General features: G+C 41.6%; 1 protein-coding gene across 2 annotated transcripts in view; it reads left to right on the top strand.

Moving 5' to 3' along the window:
• The first annotated feature begins 246 nt into the window (after positions 1–246).
• The window catches only part of rreb1a (ras responsive element binding protein 1a), a 48,544-nt gene continuing 31,153 nt past the window's right edge, over positions 247–17,637 (top strand). For both annotated transcript variants that reach the window (XM_083543741.1, XM_083543742.1), the window contains exon 1: positions 247–931. In XM_083543741.1, the coding sequence (XP_083399867.1) occupies positions 892–931 (40 nt within the window). In that variant the 5' untranslated portion in view covers positions 247–891. The remainder of the gene's footprint in view (positions 932–17,637) is intronic.

The following is a 17,637-nucleotide window of genomic DNA, read 5'->3' as shown; positions in this document are numbered from 1 at the left end:
TTTCGCCTAGTTGATGAGCTGTTAGACACGTGGATGGATGGGGGGCTGTATCGTGGCTCTGAAATGGAAATTTGAGAAATGGGACCTGAACAATCCAGCATGTTTTTTTTTTTTTAATTGATCGATCCATCCGTGCATTTATTTCCTAACATGACCTGGAATACTTCATGGCAACCTTCACGTGCACATCATCACATTTTTTATTTATTTTTATTTTTTAATTTAATTGTTCATTAAACATTTTGGGACTCTCTTCATTTGCCATAGTGATCCAGTAATTGGGTGTGTATGCATATATTAAAAAAAAGGACGTGATGCATGGTGGTAGATAGGATGCCACAGGTGGTTTGCTTTTTTTTTTAATGTTTGAGCAACTTGAGTTTCCTTTTCTTGGAGAGATGAGATGAGATGAGATGAGATGCTTGAATCAGCCTCGATCCCCTTGGAGACTCCGACAGGAGCGCAACACGTGATGAGAGAGAGACACCGAGCGAGAGAAGAGAGAGAGAGAGAGCTGAAGAGGACGCACCAAGAGAGAAGTGAAGTGAAGTGAAGAGACGAGACGTGAGGAGAGGAGCAGGGGGGGAGAAAAACCAAAACGATCCAAAGTGCGGTTTCCTCTCCTCCCACACCGACACATCTCACTCTCCACGTGTCGGGGGGATTCAGGAGAAGACCCGGACAGAAAATACGGACTTTGCGAACTTTTTTGTACATCCTCGGGAAACGCCATTTTGATTCCTCTCCGGAACAGCTTTGCTTCTTTTACCCCCCCTCCCTCTCTCTCTCTCTCTCTCTCTCTCTTTCTCTCTTCCCTTCCCCTTCCTTCCCTCTTTTCTCTATCTGATTCTCTCTTAACCCATCATCACTCTCTCACTCATCCTCATCATCATGTCTCGGCGAAAGCAGCCAAACCCCAACAAAGTCAAGCGTAAGTTACAGAACTTCTTTTTCTTTTTTTCTCTTTGATCGCGCCGATCATCTTAATCTTCTGCTACTTTCTTGTGTTTGATGTTTTTCCTTTTAAGAATACGGAGTTGGGAAAAAAAGTTAAAAAACTTTCCCACGAGTCTCTCTCTCTCTCTCTCTCTCTCTCTCTCTCTCTCTCTCTCTCTCTCTCTCATGGCTTCCTCGTTTGCTCCGAGGACCTGATGCTCATCCGCAGACCTGTGTCACCCCCCCCCCCTCCTCCTCCTCCTCCCCCCTCCATCACTACACTTTGATACACCGACACGCGTTTACACACAAAAGTTATTTATTTGCACCGGATTGAAACCGGATTAAAAGCGTGCGTTCGCTTCAATGTTTCAATTGATGTAGAGCTCAAATAGTGATGTCTGGCCGCTAGTGGAGCATCAGTATCTCTGTGTTGAGCGACTTCGCACTTCCACCCGACACTTTTATTCGAATAATTATAAGAATTCGGTTTAAATCTCATTCAAGTTTTTTTTTTTTTTCCTTCTTCAATGGGGTCGATGTTTAGAAATGTTCATCCATCGTTGATTAAACATGACTGGTGTTTTAGTTTGTGCGTGTGTGTGTGTGTGTGTGTGTGTGTGTGTGTGTGTGTTTTGCTAAAAAAAAAAAAAAAAAAAAAAAAATCAGGACTAAAGGTCTGCTAATTTTGAATGATCTTTCTGTCCTGATCATTTAAAATAAATGTTTGCTTATTTCTAATTTTGTTACAATGTCGCAGGTTTTTGTTTATAGCTTACTTAAAAAGTTAGTGTTACTATGAAGGAATGGATGGAGCTATGTTCTAAATCGCACCCAAGCACCCAAGAGCACGTCCTCACTAGGTAGGGCGCTCTCCGGTTGTGTAGTGCATGGTTCGGGACGTGGCCTGCGGTCTCTGGGGAAACGGCATCGCCTGGGCTTAATTTTCTGGATGCGTCGGTGCGTGTGTGTATGTGTGTGTGTGTGTGAGACTGCGGATCGGAACTGCGGCTGCGCGTCAAAGCGCTGCTGCTGATGGCGATGTTGGAAGGTTTACTGGCGGAACCGGTCGTTTAGTTGGCCACTCTGGAAGGAGGAGGAGATGGAGGAGGAGGAGGAGGAGGACAGATCCGGATGAGCAGTTCACATTCCATTACGAAATTCAACACTGCATGAGAGAGCAGGCCTTTAGCAGAAGTGCGTCCACATTAGGCATACAGTGAGCACACCATGAGCCCTTTCTGTGTTTTCTTCCCAACTTTTGCTCATCTAGTCTCACTGCATGCTACGCTGTAATGTTTTCCCTGGTCCGACACACCTGACTCAACAGATCAGCTCATTCCTAGAGGCTCCATGAGGTTAAAGTGTGTGTGTGTGTGTGTGTGTGTGTGTGTGTGTGTGTGTGTGTGTTGGAGTGTATGTCAGCATCACCAGACCTGAGTCTGAATCAAAAACAAATGAGATTATTTGGTTTCCTAATGCATGTCATGTAATCCAAAAAGCACAAAAACCTTGTATGAGAGCGAGGAAGCGCATTTGGAAAGCACGTTCCTCAGAAATAGGGATGAAGCACTAAATCGTTCGAGCGCTAAAAACAAATGTCAATTAAATAAATTAATAGATAATATAAAAATTCCAGAACAGTCAAATGATGCTGAACACGTCACATTTCTTAGGTCACTTCTACAAAAAAAAAAAAAATCCTTCACAGCTCAAACTACTTGACGTGTTTGGTCCGCGTCTTGCGAAGAGTGTAATCGTGTTCTCACTGCACTTGAACCCAACTGGAGCTACTTTCAGCTTTGGAAACAAACTGAAATTATGTCACTGGTTATTTTTTGCTGTTTCATCACTTACATATACAAACTGGACCAAGTAAGACATTTCCCAATGTTCAGTTTGACTCCTTATGTATGTAAAATAATCTTAAAATGTCTTAAATTGTGTAACAGGTTTGACCCTCCTTGTACTCCACACTTTTTCGCTCTCTCTCTCTCTCGCTCTCTCTCTCTCTCTCGCTCACTATCGCTCTCTCTGTAGGATTAATTTAGTCAATTCTTAATTGATAACAAATGAAAAAGATACTCGCTCTTAACGTCTTCCGTTAAACCGGTATCATTGAAAGAGTGACAAGAAAGATCTAACGTGTATTTTTTTTCTAATCCTGCTTGTGAATTCGCTGTTGCTACACACCCTTTTTTTTTTTTTTTTAACTGCACTGATGAGTTTTGTCAGGTGTGTTGGGCTGGTGATCTATCAGGCACTTCTGGAAAAAGGGGGATAAGGAAGATGTTTCATAATAGACTTTTTTTGAAATTAGTCTCTTTAACATGTTCATGTAAGGCCCTGCAGCAGCGATCAAGTGAGGACATGCAAATGTGAACTGAAGTGACAAGAGTCAGAGACCGGGGTGTAGTTCCTGAGTTACAGAATATGAACTTTGGGTGGGGAAACAATAGGTAGAACAAATCTAAACCAGCATTCCAGATCTAGCCTTGCTGGAAAGTAACATCCCTTTTGATTGAAGATGTTTGTGATTCCAGTAGCCTCCTGTGTCAGTAGAATAGTAGGGTTGATCGCAGCTTTTGTTGTTGTTAAACTTCAGCTGTTTTCATCCCATAGAATAGTGTTTTTTTTTTTTTTTTTGTTTGTTTTTTTTTTTGCGTTGCAGCATGGGACTCTGTTTTTATGATTAAAAGCTGTAGTCGGGTGTGCAGGCCTAGGCTGGATGTGGCCTGCTCCATTGTGTGGTCTGTTGACAAAATATACAAATCGCAGGATTCTGCTGAGGCGAACAATACCGCTGGAGCTGAGTGAGAGTTCAACTTGAAATCCTCCTTATGCATCCTTAAATACAAAATTTGGGAAAAGACCGGAATGAACTTGTAAATATTTATTGTTGGATTCTGGACGCACAGGTGATGCCAAAACGACGCGTCTTCGTTAACAAAACCGCAAGGAAAAACATTTAAGCCGAGTTACAGCTACAGTTACCAATTTAATATCTAAAAGAAAAAATTGCATTTCTTTAGTCAATGTTTTAAAAAGCAAACATTTTAAATTGATGTCTAAAAGATCCCTGGCTTAGACTACATAATTAAGTACACATCTCCCCTGTAGGGATTCAGAATTACCAAGGGTACTGGCATTAGCAATTCCTAATTCATTTAAAGTCCAATCCCCAGACACCCAGGCTACTTAACCCAACCCCCTTTTTTATGTAGCCAAACAATTGTTGGGTGTCACTTTGCATCTGCTTATTACATACAGCACAGGATTTACATGGGCTGTTTGCTTTGTTATTCATGTTTTTTTATTTTTGCATCTGAAAACATTCCGTTTAAACGCCTAGCCGAGAGTGATTTGTCAGTCTGATTCTTTTATTTTGAAAAAGGAAACGAGATTAAATTGATCTTCTGAACAAAACTTAGAAACAAATCGAAAAGTTTCAGATCGTGTATATCTCTCCTGTTCAGGGTTACGGCATGTCCCGTCTGATGCAGAAGGTCCTGTGTAACCCCCAGGGGTATTGATGAGCTGGCCCTTGAGCTCTCAGGCTATATTTATCTTGCCTTTTTTAGATAAGATTATATTCCTTCTCACTGACAGTGTAGAGCGGATGCAGGGCCTGAATTTGTGTGTGCAGTGGGAGTACATTGGATGGAATTTCAATTTTTTCATTGGAAGTGGATAAAGGAAACGTAGGGCAGTGGATATCTTTCTGGTAAACCCTAACAATATGGAAAATACAGTTACGGTTGATTTAGTGAATTTATGTTTCAAAGTCTTGCTTTAAATTTGAGGTCTTGTAGGCAAACTGTTAGTAGCCAAGCCGGAGTCGAAGTGGTGATGAATTGCTCGCTGAATGAACGTACTAATCGAACTCTGTTCATCTCACGTATCCTGTTGATCGTCAATCTCATTGCAAAATTAATGCTTAACACCATATACAATTGGCAACCTAGATTCTCAGAGGATTAACAGTTGGTTAACAAATGTGAATGAGGATAAAACAAAGTTAGTGGGATGTGTCACTAGAACAGTTTTGAATTAAAATGTGCAGCAGCATTGTTTGTGGCCAGGCCACTTTGGAGGTCCTCAGAGGAATAGTGCGGGTTGCAGATATTATGTCAATGGCTAGATTTTTTTCTGTCCCTGATACCTACTTGTGGCCTACAGTATTAATATAAGAAATTAGACCACATCATGTGTGAACATTCTGAACATCTCTTATCGATATTAATCTAGTTGTGTAAGCACAAGAGTTTCACTATGATGATATTTCTCCCAAACTCATTTAATTGTCGAAACTGTGGTCTGTTTGAACACGTCGTTTCCGCCACAGTTGCTAGTTTGATCCCACATCATTATTTTATATACTTCTCATTGTGTTTTTGATTAATTTTTTTTCTCTTTTCTAATTAAACACTCCGTAAATTGATGTGCAAAGCATCTGGTTTTAAGGACGTGTATGCAAAAAAAAATAAAAAATTTCATTTTGTTTGTGACCTAATCATCTGTCATTGAGCAGTCAGCAGACCGGACTGATGTGCTCATGTTGATGGCTCATCAGCTTAGTTTTTGACGACTTGGTCACAAAAGCCTACGTGTCAGTAAGGCCTCACCTCCTCCTTCTCCTCCTCCTCTTCTAGCACGTCGTGCTTCTATCACCTTCTCCTAACAACCCCCTTCAGCTTGAACAGGCAAATAGAGTAGGTATTTACTGTGGGTCCAAAGTCTAACTCAAGGGCTGTCACTGATGTGAAAGAATGCCAGCATGAGGAGAGAGCAGAGAAGGAAAGGACAAAAGATAGGAGAGAAACAAGCTAAGAAGAAAAATGCAGGAGAAGAGGGTCGTCAGGAAGTGAAACTGCCTCTTAACTGAGGTGGACAGGGAAGTGATGGAGGAAGTGGAAGAACAATAGTGTTAAAGCAGCCGGCCCTTGATCATTCACCCGTGTCCTTTTTTTGCGCATGACTTATATTCCAGCTATTTTTTTCCTCTCTTGTTTTTATTTTTATTATTTAAGGCTAAATAGTGGTGAGACTGATGGGAGAAAAAGACGGCGCTAAATGGAGAGTGTATTAAGGACGGCCTCTTGCTGTCTGTCTCTGCATTCTCTTTTAGAAACTCTCCCTCACACTGTCTGTCTTCTCTTGAGCCTCTAGCTCTCCCTCCCTGCCTGGCTTTCTTGCTGACTAAACAGTTTTATCAGCTGGCAGTTGTGCGCAGGCTGAGGATTTGCGATAGCTTCTGGAGGTTGGAGCAAGGGGGAGGGGTGGTACTCCCAGGCAGCACTTGTTGCTCGGTGGAACCGAGAGTACGGTGAAGGGAGGGAGGGAGAAAGAGGGTGGGAAGGAGTGAGGAAAAGAGAAAGAGAAAGAGAGACTGACAGAGGCTGCAGAAAGGAAGGGAAAAATGGCAGCAACAGTATCGCCCAACCAGTTTTGTTTTGCGAGACAGAAAATGCAAATGTTATACAGCTAAACTTCCCAGATCTATTTTACAGCCAGGTTGTTGTCCTCAATCAAAGTTATATAGTCATACTAGAGAAGACAGATTTAGATTTGTATTGAATCGACAGACTTGTTGTTGAAATCCTCACTACTTTTACAGTCGAGCAAGGCTTTATATGCCTAAAGTTACTCGATGGGTGGTACGGCATGGTCCCGACGTCGGTCACTTTTAAAGACGGGCAGGAAAACTGCTGAGTGCCATTGTCCAAACAGTACAAATCCCCTAATGACACCCTACCTGAGAACCAGAGTGCATGCTGGGAAGAGATGTTGAGATGATGCTGAAGGTATCTTGAGAAGATTGGGCTGGAGTTATTTTCTTCCCAAATTTAGCACAAGTGTTTGTTGAAACATCTTAGTGTTTATATTCTGTTGCAAAACACATAATTATAAGAGTGGGCTTTTGGCAGTGCTGTCTTGTGGTAACCCCACTGTCTCACAACCTTGTTTTTTTGCTACCTTTTTAGTGCTGTAGGTGCTCTATGCACACCCACATACACAATGTCCTGCTTCCCCACTCACACTGGGCTGAAAAGGTACCATTGTTTGTTCTGCAAACACGGGACACACCTTGTCTCCACGGAGACAGAAGTGCATGCCCCTACTTTTGCTTCTCCTTTGGTTTGTAAAAAAAGTTTACATGGTTTCTACCTGAGAGCAGTCACCCCCGTAACCAGTGGTACATCTATGGGGGAGGTTAGTTAAGGGTGGGGTCCATGAACAGTACCTGAAATAGAGGTGGAGGCTCAGGCCTGAAGAATTAATAGGATTGGGGCTTGCTGGTGGGGAGGGGGTTTGAGGAATTTGACACACTGAAACTTCCCTCACCTTTTTTTTTTTTTTTTTTTTTTTTTTTTTTTTGCTGCTATTTAGAAAAGTCTTGCTAAATGAGAGGATGAGGAACTGTCAATAAAAATGCTGTCTTTGCTTTTCAAAAATGATCCCCAAGCAAGCCATTCTGAGAAATTGCCATTGGTCATATTTAATCTTTATCAGCATTTTTATTTTTTTTTAAAGAAAAAAATCTTTGTTCCTACTTTTTTTTTGTTTTTTGTTTTTTTTTGTTTATGCTGGTATTTTACAACTGAACAAACTTTCACCATCTTGTTCATTGTAACATAATAGGCACAAAGATTTCCAGTTTAGCGTCTTCCTTAGATACGTGTCCTCCTAAGCTTGCAAATATAAAGCAGTGGCTGAACTATGGGCCGGGAATGACTGTTATCTGAACACCACACCCAAGAACTACTTGCATCACTGACTACAGCAACAGCTTTGTCTAGATGAATATTCAGAGCTTCAGTTAATGTGTTCATGTCATGCCATTGCAGAGCAAATGAAAAACAAAACCCCCATAGTGTTGGGTTAAGCAATTTGACATAAGTCTGAGAAACCCACCCACCCATGTGTTGGTACATAAGCATTAGAAAGATGGTGGACACAGATGCAGCCAGCAGTGTTTCCAAAATAAATGCTGTGCAGTGATGCAACCCAAACTGTTGAGGACATCGGGGTTGGGACTGGGCTATTTCAAGGTTGTGTATCTAGGCCTAAATTTGGGTTGTGGTTATGTGGGGGCAGGTAAAACGTAAAGATGTGCCTGATCCATTAGCCTAGAGTTAATGGTACACTGTCAGCCTCCCTTGAGAAACAAGGAGTCAATGGGCAAAGCTTTGCTGCCACGCCTCTAAGGAAGGAGACACAAAAGATCGTAATTTGGACTCTTTCTCCCGCTTGAAACCTGGCCTCTAGAGCAGGATCTGACCGCATAAAGAACGACCACAAGCCCTGCCCACCTTTAACACCTATTCCATATCAGTATTTCACACTTATCAAAAGAGGTCTACCTGAACAACACTGTCTTGTTCAAGCCCAGCCCCCTGTGCCCTACCTTTCACATATTTGCTCACTTGCACTCAATTTGTCTCACAATGCAAGTAATCTAATTCCACCCTTGCAATCTTGTTTTATCAGCTCTGGAGTGCATGGAATATTTTTTTATGGTGTTGTGGGTAAGAGATTTCACACAATAAAGTCCGACTTGTCTGTGCCTGCTGTCTACATTACAAAAGGGATGAGTTGTAACCATCGTTTCTCAAAACAGTTTCAGCTGAGGATTAGTCATCAGGAAGTTGTTTGGTCACCTTGCTTTTCTCCATCACACTTTGCCCTGTGACCTCAGCATCAAGCAAACCATTTCTTTTAAAGGAGTGTTATCATTAACCACTCAGTTAGCTTTCGAATTGTGAACTTTGGTACCAAGTATCAGGGGGTTAAAAAAAAGTAGAGCAAAGGTGGTCATAAAGTTCAGGAAAAAAGGGAACAAGATAAGTAGGCTGTTGATAGGCTCATAAGTCAGAAGCTGGGTCAAGGGTTCTTTTGAAGAATTTTTTCCCACATTCGCCAGTAGATATTAAAGACACATTGACTTTCTTTTGTATTGCCTTTATTCATCCATGCTCTGTAGCAATTGATGTACATGCAACCCTTACTGGCCACTGTTGGTACAAATAAGACAAATAGTTGGCTCTTGTAACTGAAATTTCTGAATGATTTAAGAGCCCTCAGATTAATTTTCTAACCATAGATTGCCTTTTTGATTTCTATGAAGGAAGTAAATTAATAAAATAAGAGACCAGAGGGTAATAGAAGTGATCTAAGCTTATGGCCTCATGTAACAAATTGAAATCAATCCAAAAGATTGGCTCACAGTTTCATTGTGTGCTTCGAGTTGCATTTTTGGGTGGGGACAATATGGCTCCATCCTTTTACAAGTTTTCTTCTTGTCAGATCTGTGTTAACAAGCAAATGTTAAGTATATTTCTACTTTAGCCTTGCGAAATCTGCCTGCTTCTCTTGTATCTTTTTTAGAAAGGACATTTAGCATCTCATTGGCTGGCACCAGTCACCAGAAGGCAAACAGAAAAAAGCCTTTGGGATATATTGCGGTACTAGTTGATGACCAAGATCCTAGACATGTTTTATGTTGATCTCAGGACTGTGTAATTAGTCTAACCGTACAAACATCCATGTCAGTTGGTAAGTTTGTGGTTTCCCCAACTCATTTGATCCCTTAATAAGGAAATAGCATTTTCTACAAGACTACAAGTCTTTAAGATGTTTGCAGAACAGGAAATGGTGGATACTGGCTGTTGTTTTAGGATTTCACAATTACCACTTCATTAAGAGAATTGCAGACTGAGAATGAATGCAGAATGTCTAGCCTGTGAGAAGTTTGCTCCAGTCTTCACCAGACAAAGAAAGTTTCAGCCACGAAAGTCAAGGATTGATATATGTTCCTATCCTGCATCTCCATTCCTGCATTAACTGTTTTCATTCTCTTAAGGCCTCTCTGTTTTGAGAGTTGTAACCCACCCACCAATCTGTACCCAGGCTGGTGCTGGCTAACATCTGATGAAACTCTCTATCACCCTGTTGGCAAAACATTGAGGGCGCCCATACAGATGGAAATGAGGCCTTTACAGTCCTACAGTCGAAATGCTACTGCCCTAACGCCTCCACAGATTGTCCTGGGATTACAAAAGGGACTGGTTTGTCATGACCCGAACCCGTGACTGCTGCGATGCTGAACGGCATGGATACGGATGTTTTTTATTCGACGTTCTTATCCTATATACAATTTTATCTTGGTATTAGTTGTGTCTCACATAAACAGACATTGCTGTCTTTTGAGCTGTCTCTGTGTGCTTCAGTATTTATTGAGGACCAACTGCAAGACACTTCGCTGTGTGAGGATTTTAAATGATGCTCGTTCACTTTGCAAACTTCACCGTGGTTTGGAAATTTGGGGATGGCGAAATTGGTGATATGTAGAAACAGCTTTTGTCAATGATGCCATATTGCAATTTGGCACTTTCTTAAGGAAGTCATCTACTCGTTTAGGGCATCCTGTTCAAACCTTGGGCAGTGCATCTCATCATGTAAAAAAATAAATAGATAACCAGGGCTTTTGAAAATGCTCTCTGATGTTTCACAGCTTCCAACCCCCTATTTCAGATGAATTACCCCCTTGTAAGAGCATGTCCTCAGGCAGAGGCCTATGTACAGAGAGAGCGAGAGAGCGAGAGAGCGAGAGAGAGAGAGAGAGAGAGAGAGAGGGAGACTAGCACAGTGACTGTGGAGTGGCAAGGAAAAAACAATGTGACTCTTATTTCAGCCAGTGGAAAGGAGGGGAGAGCAGCGTACGTGATGTGATGCCGCAGAGTCGCTTCAGTGTAACCGAGAAGTTTCAGCATGCCCTCATACCCCAGAGTTTGATGGATAACCCAGACTGCGAGGGCTGGTCTGCCTGTCAGTCAAAGCAGACTGCGATAGCAAACAGCTGGATGTCCAGCCTCTCATTGGCTCATGGCTAGTCATGTGATTTGTTTATAGGGGGAAGGTCCTGGAAGGTAGGTGGCTGACAGTTTTCAGTGCAACAGTTGGCTGATGTTATGGCCTTGTACTTTGGCCTTCATCCTCACTTTGGAGTTTAGGTCATATAACATCAGAACAGGAGCCAAAATGGTGTGACGCGAGTGAACGAGTGGGAAAGTGAGAATTAGAAGTAGATGTGTGTACAATGACTCATCTGGAACTACAGATACGGAATAACAGCAGTCATTCTGGCGCTAAAAGAACAGGTGTTGGCTAAGTACAGTGCCATCTAGTTGCTGAATGTGTACTTTTACATCTTATCCCAAGTGGCTGTCTTCTTCAGTAGCGAGAATAAAAGGTCTTGCAGGCCACAAATCATGTGTGTGTGTGTGTGTGTGTATGTGTGTGTATGTGTGTGTATGTGTGTGTATGTGTGTGTATGTGTGTGTATGTGTGTGTATGTGTGTGTATGTGTGTGTATGTGTGTGTGTGTGTGTGTGTGTGAGAGAGAGTGAGGGAGCGAGAGAGAGACAGACATTGGGATAGCCTCAGCCTCAGTCTCAGTCCAGATGAAGGGTGTATTCTTCTTGCTTTCACAAAGAGCTCCATTATTGCATGCTGTAAGAGGCGTATCTGCCCAGTGCTCCATTAACTCCCCCCTCCAGCGGTTTTCCTCGGTCTCGCTTCCCAAACAGACAAGGTAACCCACAGACGCCCAGCAGCCCAACTCTACAACTTACTCCACTACTACAAGTAGTCTGGGCATCCATACTCGAAGCACCATGGAGGGTTAGGGTTTTTCACATTAAACCATGAAAAATCTTGAAAAGTTTGGTGTGGGAAACCCAGCCTGATTTCCGTTACAGTAGAACTTGTTTCTTGTTAAAGAGCTTTTTTGTTTAAAAAAATAGAGAAAATATTTTGAAAGCAGAACACCCAGTCAGCCAGTCTATACCCAGAGTGTTATTACAGGAGATTCTTGACAACTACTACTTTGTTTGTTTTAATAAGATGTTGGGAGATACAGCTATTTGCTTAGCTGTAGCATCACTAAGTATAACGTATCCATTTTTTTTTAATGGATTTTCTACAAAACTTAAGGGATAGCTGGATTTCCCAGACTATCATGGATGTTTCGGACTGGATAGTGAGCATAGTTATTTTCTTTGAGAGACTTTTTGAATCTATTGAATGTCTGAGATCTGCAGTTCAGGGAGCACGTTGTGTGTTGAGGGCATATTGGGGATCTGTTCACGTTGGCGTGTAATGGCTTGTCAGCTTAACGGCCCTGAAAAGCCCTGCGAGCACCCGATCCCTCCCTCCATCGTTTTCTTTTCAGGTGTAGGGAGGCTTTTGGGTTTTACCTCACGAACACAGCAGCCACGCCTTAACCTTGCTTCAAAAAGAGATTATCCTAAGCATCTTTAGTCCTTTAGTTTCCAGAGACATAATGACAGAGACACAGCTGTGAGCTCAAGTTCAGTATGACTTAACCAGAGCTAATCTTGGACCATTACATCTCTGTTTTTTTTCTCTGAAAGCTCTGAAATCAGCACCTGAAGTATAAAAATGCATCAGCAAATGGCCTGGCTTCTCAATGCCATTTAGAGTGGGAATGTAGTATTCACAATCACTTAGTCACCAGTCACACTATTTTTTTTCCTCACCATCAATCACTGTAAATGTTTGTATAAATTCAGTTTCACTCTATTTGTCTAGTTAATGCTGGTTATTCTTTATAGGAGTGAACACTGACATCATGCCTTTTGCAGATCATAGTACTTATGTCCCTATTCATTTTTTTTAACCAGCACAGAAGCAAAGGTTTAGCTTCAAAGTTACATCATCTCTGTGTTATGGCTTCATCCGTTTTCCACCAGAGAACAAGTAGAACAAGTATCATCAACATGAACACGACGATAATGCTTTAGTTACTAGTTCCAAGGACATGCTGTTGGATCGAGATTTACAGTTTAATATTAGACACAGTTGAGGCAGATTGTATTTATCCTCAGTCTATTTGAATGCCTTATTAGAAATCATATGAATGTTATAAGAAAGTTTGAGGTATAGTGCCTAATTTATATATTAAACAACTGCTCATACTACAGAATTCCAACATTTATAATAATTTCCTACTGGCTAGCTATGTCAGCTCAATTCCAGCTCAAATTCAACTCATTTTGTTCACTGCATAACGCATCAGTGAGTTGATTTCTTTAGGAATATGCTCAAACAAAGAGGAAGCTTCGAGATAGCTCCTGCTACAGAGGAACAACCAGGAATTAAACAAATGTATAAAATTTAAGGCATTAGTTTATAAGCTGTTAATATTACTGTAGTTAGAAAAGTAAAACATTTCTGTATCTCTTACATGGTTTCTTAAATAGTTTTTTTTATTTTTTAATAATTAAAAACCTAAAAATAGACCTCTTTTATAGTACAGATATATGGAAATATTAGCCTTTAATGCTGTATAAATGCGTTAAAAATTATATCCCTCCTGAACATCCCACAGACAGCGTATAAAAACTATCAAGGTTAAATTCAAATCGGTATTATTTAGTAGATATTGATCATTTATTTTGTTTTAAACCTCAAACCGGTTAATATCTGCAAATACATATTATTGAATGCAATATCTTGGATCATTGTATGTTCTGATTTCCACCACAGTAAAATTGCCCATTAAAAAAAAATCTCCTGGGGCCACTGGACCTCACTTTAAGAGTCACGAAGTATGAGTATATATTGTTGTTAACTAGAAAGTTGTTTAGTGCGCATAAACTGAGCTGTCCTAAAAGACTGATTTATGTAGTGGAGCCGTCACTGCTGCCTTTCAGTGAATGCACCATTTGTTGCAGATGGACAACTGTCAGAGAAGAGTGCTGAGGCCTGAAGCTTCCTCACCGTCATAAATACAGCTGAGGGAAGGAGGGAGCAAGGCAAGGGAGGGAGGAGAAAAAATGAGAGGAGGAGGTGGGAGGGATTCCCATGTGACTTCTAACCAGGAGTCTCATTTCATTCATGGACCAAGTTCATCTTGACTTAACCACAAGAGTATTAAAATATATTAAACACATTTGCACACATGGTTTTCAACCATTCTATTTGATGCATCATGAGAAATGGCCACTTAATGTCCATGTCTCGAAAAGGCACTACTCTCTTAATTCGAGAATGTCAGACATTTGAGTTTCCTGTACGAACATGTCTGCAAAACAAAGTAATCGGAAGAGTGTAGGTGAAATGGAGGTGGGGGGGGGGGGGGGGGATTAGGGGCTCGCTTTGTGTTTCCCAGGTCGAGATCTATTCCTGCTCCCTGTCTGTTTGTGTCTGAGCTGACTGGGAGGCCTTGTAGCCTGACATCAATGTGACCTTATTCATTTAGGATTTATTGCTTAAGGAGAACTGAGCATCAGTCTACGAATGGCTGCAGTGTTTTTATGTATTGGAAGGATAGAGATGGTCTGTGAGCAAGCCTGCCTGCAAACACTTGCGCATACACACACACTCGTACCATCTGTAGCGTTTGGTGGACAGTGTACGCTTTTTTCCAGGGCAGCTGTCAGTGGCGCACCAATCTGTCAGCGCACAGTCTACATCTGTACTCCTGCTTTGTAACTCACACCGTGTATATACATGTGTGTGTGCGCTAGTACTAGCATGCCTTCCAAATGATGTTGTGTTCATCTGACCTACTGTCAGTTTGTAGCTGCTCTTCTTCGTGCAACGTTTCTGTGCATTTGCATGGACATGGAGATGAGGTTGAATTTGAGCCCGTCTTCTTCCCGTAGGCAGGCTCATATGACCAGACAACCTCTGCATCGGTGCTCCACTGCGAGCGCAGCCAAGCCTGGGCAGCGTACACACTATTCAGGCCCAAATAAAGATGTACTGGTTTGAGGGAGGGGGGAAAAAAGTGCCCGTTGCTGGCACCTGTTGCCAAGGACCGTCAGTTTACAGCCATGTTTAATTCCAGAGCCAAGAGCTGCTGTGCCAGCAACTAAAACACACCTCATCAGCTGTATGTCAAGCCTGCATGATGTTAAAGTAAAGAAAATACGTCCTGACACGAGTTTATATTTAGCATTTTACATGAACTTCAAGATGCAACTTGCTAGCTGAATATATTTACTGCTAGCTACCAACCCTTGCCCCAAAGATGTTTGAGAGAGGTTTTTTGGTCTTGTGGTTTGTCATTTGATGTTGCTATTTTTACATTTTGAAGCTATTCTCGATTTAACGCTGCTGTGAGCCACATGCGAATAACATTTTAGTAAAATGCTACACCCTGCGCTGGCCATGAATGAATCTCCGTAGTTTCGCACTCAGGAGTTTCATCATTACTAGTTTTTTTTTACTATTAAGCCCCGTCTTTTCTGGTTAGATAGCTATAGTGTTAGTGACCGATGAGAACATCGTGTGGAGCTGACAACACTTTAAGCCCATCCCTGCTGGTGTGGGATTTCCATACGAGTACGTCCTTGGTGAAACCTTAGCAGTGAATGGCAAAATAATTTCAGAGAGGCCCACGAACATCTCTACAAGTCAGGCCTTGTCTCCACACCATTCCTGTTCATCTGCAGGCATGACTGCAGTAGCAGCGCTGCTCTTACCGTTGCTTATTTTACGTCCGTTTCAATTTTCTTGCGAAAAACCGAATGCCCTACCATTTATTGACCAGTTGAAATTTAATTTCCTTGAAAATTCCTTTGGCTGAGGTTTGGATGAATGTCTGGAAGAATGAACTGGAAGCTAAACGCACAGAGGAACCTCATGGTTCTTAAAAGAGAACATAATGAGGGATTGGCAGTGAGACTCTTGCTGCAGGGGGTAAAGTGCTTTTCTGCTCTGCTCCCAAACACTGGCTGCTGATAGAATCAAATCTTCCAGCGAGTCTGTTTTTATATTTTTCCTCATATTTCATTTCATTCGGATTGTTTGCCATGTGTGTGACTAGAAACGGAAAGTCACATGAAATAAAATATCAAAGGCAAAAATACGAACAAACAAAAGCATGAAATTATTTTGCGTTTTAATTCAAATTGAGAATAAATCCTATGCATTTATAACCTCCGCACCTGGTGGTAAAAACGAGCAGATCAGATTTAGCAATGGTGGTGGTGGTAACTGCGCAAACAGGAAGACCTGATGCTACTTACTTCAGTGTTCTTCTTGTCAGTTCCAGTCAGTTTGTTAACCTAGTTGATTTTAGTGATGTTTAGGTGTTGAAGGTTACCATGTGCAGTCAAGGACACAGATACATGTACACATAAATGTTTCCTAAAATGAATAAAACATGCTCTGGTAGCGTTGTGTTCTACTCTGTCAAAATATTCTGAAGTAAAAAAAAAACAACAAACGGGTGATTTCTCAGTGCCAAATCAGTTTTTTTTTTTTTTTTTTTTCCCCGAGGCAGCGCAGCAAAAAGTTTTTTTTTTAAAGCTGAGAAGAAAAGACAAGTATTTTGGCCCTGTAACATTTGAGTAAACGGTATCTGAATAAGTCTTGGTATGTGTGTGAGCAAGTGTAAGTGTGCCAGTGTGTACGGTCTGCCTTGATAAGGATGATCCTCCCCTCTCTCTGCTTCACATTGTCCTTTCTGTGGAACTAACACAAAGTAAAAAAGCGAGCGAGTTCAGGAGGGTGCTGTTGACGTCGCTCAGTCGCACTAGAGAGGAGGAAACCGGACTTTCTAGTCAATCCAGATTTATGCATCAACTTTGCTCTGGTGTGCTGCTTTACACTCCTACATCCACAAACACATTCAGGCTTTTTACTTTTCAGCTTCTACATCTGCTTTTTTCATCCGCATTGAGTGCTCAGTGTACGTCCACCGGTCTCTCTTTTCCTGCGTGTGTGTTTCGGGTTAGCGCACAGTGTGAGGCTGAAGATATAGGCAGGTGGAGAAATGGTGATATCTCGCTGAGCCAACTGCTCTCAAAGCCGTCGGTTCCTGCACTTGTCCGTGCCTGTCATCCTGCACAGAAACAGCACAGCAGCATTCTTTACTTTCTCTCTCTCTCTCTCTCTCCCACGTCACTCTCATTCACTCTCACACACTCACACAAAGTAATGTTCAGTGTCAATCAGTAATTTCCACCTTACACACAGACACTAATAATATCATTGCTGTGTCTCCGATTACAATTAAAAAGTGAAGAAATTTAGAGTGCACAAAAAAGGGCAGCTCATCCTTTTGAATGGTATTTCAACGCATCCATCGATGCATTTTCCGTATTATAAATGTGATGCGCTTCAGACCATCATTTGAATGTGGCTTTCTGCGATTGGATCACAGCATGTGTTTGCAATGCATTCGACCCGCTTTACACTTGTGTTTAGAGCTGATCACTAGTGACCTGCTCACCCAGCATATTAATGCCCAATGTGAACGGGGTCAGAGCTGCCAAAAAAAAAAAAGAAAAAAGAAAAGACTGTCCAATACAGCAGTAATGTTGACCAGAGACCTGCAGCTGTGTGCTCTCCTTCATTTCCCAGCACACCTGGACTACAATTGTGGACATTAAAGAACTCTGCTATAACTTGTCATATCCAGATGTTATGTCAAATTTAAGAGTACGTTCAAAAGGTGTGCAGGAAGAAAGAAAATGGAGATCATTGTCTGCTTGCATCAGGTAATTATTTTAAATAAAGGGCAAATAATTAAAGGAGCACCAGGTATGGACATAGCCATTTGTCTATGAATAGTGTCAGAATAAATAGCATACGCTGCTGCTGTTGATGCCGGACCACCGCCTAAGGCTCTGTTTTAAACCACGATGGATTGTAATTAAATAGTGC

Source organism: Silurus aristotelis, assembly GCF_946808225.1.
Source record: "Silurus aristotelis genome assembly, chromosome: 1".
Taxonomy (NCBI): Eukaryota; Metazoa; Chordata; class Actinopteri; order Siluriformes; family Siluridae; genus Silurus; species Silurus aristotelis.
The sequence above is the reverse complement of the archived record's forward strand: the minus strand, read 5'-3'. Positions and strand labels throughout refer to the sequence as shown.